Source organism: Podarcis melisellensis (assembly GCF_964234715.1).
Source record: "Podarcis melisellensis genome assembly, chromosome: 1".
NCBI lineage: Eukaryota > Metazoa > Chordata > Lepidosauria > Squamata > Lacertidae > Podarcis > Podarcis melisellensis.
The window spans coordinates 107,976,494-107,985,325 of NC_138528.1; the positions used below are offsets into that span (position 1 = coordinate 107,976,494).

The 8,832-nt window shown below is 40.5% G+C and overlaps 1 protein-coding gene across 2 annotated transcripts in view; it reads left to right on the plus strand.

Annotated features, from left to right (window-relative positions):
* The window catches only part of CSRNP3 (cysteine and serine rich nuclear protein 3), an 89,590-nt gene extending 83,866 nt beyond the window's left edge, over positions 1-5,724 (plus strand). For both annotated transcript variants that reach the window (XM_081923352.1, XM_081923354.1), the window contains one exon: positions 5,695-5,724. In XM_081923352.1, the coding sequence (XP_081779478.1) occupies positions 5,695-5,709 (15 nt within the window). In that variant the 3' untranslated portion in view covers positions 5,710-5,724. The remainder of the gene's footprint in view (positions 1-5,694) is intronic.
* Positions 5,725-8,832: the final 3,108 nt, after the last annotated feature.

Below are 8,832 nucleotides of genomic sequence, written 5' to 3' on the forward strand. Positions count from 1 at the left end.
AAGTCACCAAAAGTTAGTTGTGACTGGTTCATGCGTTTATTTTCCTTTGGGCATTTCATTTGTTGCTCAGTTTTCTACTCAAAAGCTATGTAAGGAAATGAACACTATTAAATACATGCAGAATCTAGCTGCTCTTCATATCTTCCTGCGCTCCCCTGCCCAGAGGCACAGGTGTGTTTTTTTGCCATTGGACCTATGATGTAACATATATTATCATAGTAGTACAACCACTGCTTCCTTAGTAGTATGTACCATAGGGACGGGACCCCCAGTGACACCCCACCCCCCACCCAAAAATAAACCCCCAGAGAGACTTTAATTTCTTACATTTTTTAGGTTTACAGGTTGGAGCACATGGTTCTCCCCTTACCCATTTTATTCTCTCAGTAATCCTGGAAGGTATTTTAAAGACAGGCACCTAGTCGATTTTGTGACTGAGTTGGGAGTTGCCCACTCTAACCACTACACAACACCACCCTTGCTCTCCATTAGCCCCATGCACACAGACTCCCCATTACCTACAGTGGCCGCATGAACATGTCAGATTGCCACTGTTTTGGGGTGGGATTCAATCACACACCAGGGTGCACAGTCGTAATTGTTGACAGGTTTCATGCAACAACCCGCCCTCCAAACATCAGCCCTTTTTGCAGTAAGGAAAGTGTGGGATAACACTGTTATCTAACCTCTGCACAAGCGTATCAGAATGAATGTTTATTTAAAAAGCCAATGCTTTCTAATCTCCCCGCAAACAAATCAGGATGAATGCTCAAATTAACAGGCCATCTGGATTGCTATGGTTAATAGAAAACTAGCCCGATGAACCAGTGAAATCAACGGGACCTCATCTTCAATTCTTTCAGTAGAATTTAGTTGCAACTACCTTTCGGTGCATTGTGTGCCTCATGTTCACTTTCAGGATGAAAACTCTGGCTCTTTGTTGCCCTGCAAATATACAGCTAACTAATGCACTTTAGGGCCTCCCCTTACTTGTGGAGGCTACGGAAAGTCTTCAAGATATGCTAGATGGTAGGTTTTTTAATTTTTTAATTTTATTTTACTTTTAAGTCATATAGGCAAAAATTAGGGGGGGATGATCCATGTTTTCTCTAGCCAATTTCTGAATATATGAGTAAGTCACTGGTAAGAGGAGTCTGTGTTGAGAAAGCAACTGCATTGTAAATAGAAGACAGACAGGGTTCTAGGGGCATTGAGCCATTCACTCCAATGTGACTTAACATTTCACCTATGGTACTGTAGCAATATTTTAAAGGCCTGATCCAAAAGGAGGTTGAAATCAACAGGAATATGTCCGGAGTTGCTGGTGTTCAGTTAAAGGACTCAAGCCTTTGCACTCCTCTTTGTTTTCTGCTATTTATGCTCCAGTCAAGGCTACTGTGGACTCTGCCTTCTCCATTTACATCTATGGAGGAAGCGGGTGTGTGTATGCAAAGAAATGGGAGTCTGGAGACGTGAACTCCGCTGAAGTGAACTGGGGATCCTTGCAGGCAGCAGAGCACTGTGTGCACACCACAGAAATCCCTAATCAGGTGGCTGCTAATAGAAAAGATTGTTTTTAAGATTTCTTATTCAATAGTGAGAACAATGCCTATGAGTGTAACCTAGGACTACAAAAGTCCAACATCTGTCTTTCCCACTTAACAGCCAAGTCAAGAGTTTTACCATATCCACAGATAATATAAAACTCTACTTTTTGGGAAAGGGCAATTTAATAAGGCCATCCACACATAATCCTTTCATCTACAGGGGCAATTTTAAATTTAAAGCCTTGAGCACCGCCTATCTAAAAAATAAATCACTTCCTGTTCCGTTTGGATAATTCAGTTCTTTTAAAAAGGGACTTGAGGAAGCACCTTTGTGCGCCGGGTGAACACAAACCCTTACTGGACAAACACTGTGATGAAAAGAATCAGCTGAACTTACTGCTACAGTATTTTAAGTTTAAGTAACATTTAAAATTGATATCCATATCCAGTTTCGATCAAGATTATACCTATCATGTAGAAATACCCTCTGCAGCCATGCACACATTTTGCTCCCTGCTGTAGCCTTAAGGGTACTGTCTTAAATCAGCCTTTCTAAATTGGCTGTAAATGTTTGCCTTTAAGCACTTGCTCCTGGGGAGGGTGACACGGCCCTTCTGTCAATCAGCTCATGCTCCAAGGGGGCAAATGCCATAGTTGTATGAAGCATCAAGCTTCTTTAATCGTTTTATTCACTATTTTACCAACCTGCATAATTCAAGCAGCCGGATCAACGTCTGCCACACAGCAAGGCCCAGAGTCACTTGGATGTTAGCAAGGAGTCAAACTTCCTTCCCATGTGAAGCTCTCTCACATTCTACAGCACCACAGATTTGTTCGAATCTCCACCCACCCCCCAAAATCCAATTTCTTTTTGCCATATGGAGCACAATGCATGGGAGATGGTGGAATGAACTCCCGTGGCTCACACAAGTGCTGTACTTCCTGTATTGTTAGCCCTTGGTTTGATATCTGTGAGCCTTATGTGCCAAATGGCTTGTTGTGACTAAATGACAAATAACAGTGAATGTGTTTTGTACAAGTTTTGCATGTTCTGCTTTAGTTTTCGTGATGGCTCTCTAGGCCATACAGATAATGAAGATGATCTTGCTGAGTTTACATGCATTGATGCACATTAGTTTTAGGTACCAGTCAGCAAGTTGGAACACAGCATTCCCATTGGAAACAGACATTGTCGTACAGTACCTATTTCTGTCTAATAACAAATCACCCCGCACATTAATTTTAGCAGGCCAGAAGGAAAACAACTGGGAGCACTTTCCTGGCCAATTAAGTCTCACTTGCATGTTGTGTTATTGATCTTTAAAGATGGGCAGAGCAGATTGATTTGGCTGCAGGATTTTTAATTTTTTTCTAATACAGCCAGGAGTGTTCTTTCCTGAAGTCTTCCAGTCTGCCTGCCGTTCTCAGTTACAGTAATCCAGTGCATCCCAAAGTCACCAAAAGGTTTTATTTTTTTTTACCCCAGACACCAGATAGAGCACATGGAGAAACAGCCTCTACTGAAATGATTGCAAGGAAACAATCATGCCATAGAATACAAGGCTTTTCTACATTAAGCCCCATGCACAGATGGATGAAACGTGAGATGGAACAACCATGCTGGATCCCATTTTTCTTCACGTAGCATCCTTCTGGGAATGGGACCCAGTGTGAAAGGGACAGGATGCTCTTACTGGATCAAGATGACTCAGTTTACATTATAAGGGAATGCTCTTAAAATTTTCAGGAAATTCCCAATGTGCTAGATAAATTTATTTTTGTCCTCAATTATTTCCCTTTCTCCCCCTCCCCATTAATTTCCACAGGAAAATTGAACCATGTTTAAAACATGACTACAAGGATGTGGGATAATATGGAACACAACACACAAGTTTGCAACTAACCTAAACTGAATTAATCTTGTTTGACACAAGTAGATGAATCCTAGTGGGAATGGGAGATGCACAAATCAAGCACAGTCAAGTGCTTTCTGCTCATATAGATGCATGTCCTGATCAAAATAGATAATGCAACTCTCGAAGATTATGTTTATACATATCCCTATTTGCTAGAGAATGTAATACCAAGGAGGAGGGAGTAAGGTGCCAAATACTACATTAGCAAGCAGGAGGGCTTCCCTGCAAGACCGAAAGCTTAGTTTCATTGTAAGGAATATACGTAGTTCCAAAATAGATATGCTGCAGCTCTTAGGATCACCTGCCAACACCTGAGCAACACTGTGTCCCCTGCTGCTAGTGTAAAGGACTAGCATGCCTCAACCTGTTAAGTCTTTTAGGAATAAGCATAGGCTCCAGCCCCAACTCTTGTAAGTTGCTATGGAAGACAATACCATTAGTAATAACTGAAAAAGGAGGGAGGGGATATGGAAAGGGGAACAGAACCAATGTGGTCTACTTACCCACCTGCAAAGGACCATGCCTCATCTACGGCAGTGCAAGCTATTCCTTGAGCTGTCTGTTAAGAAAACTGTAGGGTTGGAGTGGCAGTCCATCAAAATTCCCTTTAGGAAATTTTATTTGCGATGCATGGTGAAAATAACCTTTCCTCACTGCCCCCCAAAACCTTTATGTAGATTTAATGGGGTGTTTTCACTTTTTTCCTCTGAGGGTAGGTACCTAGGTGACCTGAAACTCATTTGTTTACAGCCAAAAGAAATATTAATATAGGAGCATGAATTTAAAGCTTTTACTATTTCATATCTATTGATTCAGATGGCTACCACATTCACCTCATCCATGCAAAGTAATTCATTCATTCAGTAATTCTTCATTCAGTGGACTAAGTTACAGGTGTTTCGTTTGGAAAAAGACTTGGGGTGGAGTTGGTAAAAAATAACACATGCAAAGTATCTTAGGTACTAGAAATTTGATAAGACATAAATAGTAAAGAAAAATCCCTTCCTCTCCCAACAGCCTGGAACTCACCATAATGAAACTGAACTGCTCTTCCTTTCTTTCATTTACCTGCTTTGCTATTAAGGTTTTCAAAAAGGAAAGCATTGTGTGGACAGGTGTGACCCAGCACTTTATTAGAGTGATGCAGCTTATACTGATTCACACTGTGTATACCTTATGTAAGAAAACTCACCCAATGAGGAATCTCTTTGCTTTGGACAATTATTAGCTCTGTATGACTTACCCTATCTACTGCCCCTTCTTTTTTCTTTCTCAATTGCCACTGATATATGGAAAGAAAAACACAAAGTTCATCTGTAACTCTGATCTGGAATGTTCTCAAGAATTAAAGTAAATAGTGTATACAGCCATGGGTCCAATGGTATCTCCAATTCAGGAAAAACAAAAAATCAAAACTCGTGCTTTAAGATGTAGAAGTAGATTCTCATAGCTGCTTGAAAATTGTAAATAACCGTAATGCTGCTTTAACTTAACACATTTGAGGGTAGATACACATGATTATCTTTTTATGAGGGTGGTTTTTAATCACCATGGATGGGTCTCTCAACTTAGCCATTGTAGACAGAAGCTACACACCACCACCCAAAGCCTCTCACTGGTGGTTAGTGTTATGCAAGGTAGCTTTGGCTCAGCTACTGTGGGCCCCTGCTCTGACCAGGTCACTTGCTCCCAGTTTTCTGTTCCTCAGGCATTCTTCCAAGACGTTTATGGCAAGAGAATAGAATGTTAATGTAAAACTCAAAACCCATAATTGGCATTATTCCCTCCATGTGTTGATTTAATTTTGCTTTATAAGTTGCAACTTCACAAATACCAAAAGGGTAATGTAGGCAACAAAAAACATTTGACAAAACTTAACCTGGACCTTATGCTGTAATCTTTTATTTTAACTGTATCTTGTATTTATATTTTCAGTATTTATGATGAATGACATGTAATTTGATGTATTTATTGTGGCTTATTTCTGCAATGTATATATTACAAAATAAGCATTTATAAGTCTTAAAAGTAGGTTATTTTTTTTCTTAGTGGCACTCGTATTATGCTGTATTTTTACTATATATTGTACAATATATATTTATTGTCTATTTGTTTGCAACAAAGTAAATCAGGTTTCTACGTTACATCTATTACTGCCTCTTTTGTACTGGGGAAGGGGTATCTTAATCGTTAAAAGTTTAATACTGTTTTTATTTCTTTTCATGGTACAGAAGATAAAATTTTGAGAAAACAAGTATTACAACAGTAAACAACAAATAACCTGTCCTGATAAAATTACAAACTATTCATGCGTACATTCTTCTCTGCCTGGGAGCTACTACTTTGGAAATCTGCAAAACTAATGAGGACTTATCCAGATGCACCCATTCAAAAGGCCACATAGCACTTTTATCCTGAGTGGTACCAACCCAGCATTAGGGGTAGGCCAACCTGTCTTGTATAGTCTACCATCTTGGATTTCCTGGAATCACTATGGCCTACTGATATATTTTAAAATTTCCAAAGCAAGAGTATATTATTCAAGATCTCTTAACTGTAGAGCTTAGCTATCCATGACAGGGAATTCTGAAAACAAGCAAAGTGCCTTTCCTGGATCAGATCAAGTCCAAAATACTTTATTTCTCGCTCCATAAGACACACTTTTTTCCTCCTAAAAAGTAAGGGGAAATGTCTGTGCGTCTTATGGAGTGAATGCCTATGGACGGCGGTGGGATCCCGCTGCAGTCGCGAGCGGATCATCCATGGCTCCCCTTCCTTCCCGGTTTGCTTACACCCGTGTAAGCGGCTCCTGTCCAGCTTTGCTGCTTTAAAGCAAGCCGCGGAGGAGGGAAGGAGGGACAGGCTCTCCTTCCCTCCTTCCTCCCCGGCTCAGCTCGCTTTAAAGCAGCAAAGCGGGAAAGGAGCCACTTACACGAGAGGAGGCTTCTGGGGTTCCCGTGTCGGGTTTGTCCAGGGGTGTGCTGCCTCCCCGCTCGTCGCTCCTTGAGCGCGCACGCTAAAGAAACATACAGCTCCTGTCCCTCTCACTCTCACTCTGATATACCAGTAGCTTATTAAATAGTTTAGCACAACATTTGATTGAGAATATTCCCCCCCCCTGTTTTCCTCCTCTAAAAACTAGGTGTGTCTTATGGTGTGAAAAATACTGTAGTTCAAATTCTTTTGCAAGAGTCCTAGCAATCAGCAGCCACTGTTAGGCCACAATGAATTGACTAATTTAACCTTTGTTGTATTCCACATGACATTGGGGAAGGGCTTTTAGGCGCTAAGCATGAAAAACATCATTCTTCCCAGCCCTGCAATTCCTACTTCTTTTCTTTCAGAAGTAAACTTTTTTTTTTATCATGGGACTTTCAATATGACTTCTGTCCCAGTAAAAGTTGCGTTCCCACTGGTAACCCAGCCAACTACACTTTGCTGCTCCTCACCTCTTCATTCCAGTTTCCTCCACATCACTCTCTTATGCACCTTCTGCTAGTCTTCCAAAAGCAGAATCAGCAACAGGAGAAGCCTGCATTTTAAACAGTGGTGGTGGAAAAACAGTACCTTTCTTAAGAGCAGTTTAGCTCTTAAGGTCACAGAGGTGTTGGCAAGGTCTAAGAGGAGAGCCCTATTTTCAAGGGACTGAGAGGAGCTGTAATTTAAAAGATACGGAGATGCAAAGGACTAGGATTGGTAGTAGGGATAGGGCTGAGAGAGAACTGGGGCAGGTTGCTTCTATTTATCACCACCTGCCCTTGGTGAGGCTTGTTTGACAATGAGAAATCCAGCCTTTAGAGTTATCTGCCCAGCCATGTGAAATACCCTGCTAACAAGAGATTCAGCAGGCGCCTTCTGTGCCAACATTTAAACGGCTGCTAAAAGCTTCTCTGTTCTGCCAGGCAATTAAGTGTACATCCCTGCAATGGCCTAGTGATGTTTGTTTTTAAGTTCTTTTTATTTTAAACTGGGCTTTAACTTTTTAAGACTTTCTTGTTTGTTTTTAGGTTTTTATCTTGTTGTAAACCACCGTGATACAGCGATATGTGAATATTTAAACAAACACATGTTCAAAGCAGCCAATCACTTCTTTCATGGGTAAAACTCTGTGCCATCAGAAACACCACCACCCTTGTCAGCGGAATTTGGTTCATGTGGGTTTACACAAAGGATTAGGAAGCCCTTTTTCTAGACGCTATTGGAAATAATTTTGCAACAGCATCCTCTGCTGGTTAGTTTATTGAACAAGCATTTAATAAATAAGAACTTCAAAAGGTTTGTTGGTTTTCTTGTTTTAAAAAGGAGCAATTATTATTATTACTATTATTACTATTATTATTATTATTATTATTATTATTATTATTATTATTATTATTATTATTAAATGCATATACCGCCCAATACCTGCAGTTCTCAAGACTATAAAACTACAAAGTACATAATCAGTAGTCTAGATAAATCTGATATTTAACATTATCCTGTTAAATATACTCTGCAGACACGGGGAATGAATCTCCAACATTAACATGTTCCTTTCAGGAGCTGTATACCATTCACTGATTCCCTTTGGCTATTTTATACCTACAGTCTCAATGAATTTGAAAACAGAAATAACTAAAATAAAAGATAACACAGGATTGTTAATAATAGAATGCTGCATTTTACAAAATATATTATCTGAACGAGATTACATGTATGGTGTACCTTACCCGGATTGATGCAAGAGAAAGACATGAACATCTGTTGCCATGCTGCTATTTATTCTGCTGTGAATGATGATCAATGGAGCTCGGTGGCTTCCTTTGGAGGACACATACTGACACAGTCACAAAAAAGCACAAATATCTTTTTCACAAGCACTTGAATGCAAGAAAGCAGCTTTGGAGAATGCAACAACTTATTTCCCATTTGCCAGAACAGATGGGTGGTCCTACTTTTTTGCTTCTGGATTTGGGTCTGCCTTTAATGGAGCTGCTCAGATTCCAAAGAACCTTGTGGAGCCAGAGGCCTAAGAAAGGAGGTAGGGCTCCAAAATGTATCAGGTTATTAAAGGAAGGGGGCACTAGAAAATCATAGCTGAATAAGTTTAAAAACAGAGGAATTAGGTGAAATAAGAGAAAAATCAGAGCATGCATTTGAACATAAGGTGCTGATAGACGCTGCAGCTTCTAGACCAGGCACCCCCAAACTTGGCCCTCCAGCTGCTTTGGGACTACAACTCCCATCATTCCTAGCTAACAGGGACCAGTGGTCAGGGATGATGGGAATTGTAATCCCAAAACAGCTGGAGGGCCGAGTTTGGGGGTGCCTGTTCTAGACGATGGCATGCAACCATGTTACTGCTACAGGCCAGTGCCTATGGGCCTCAG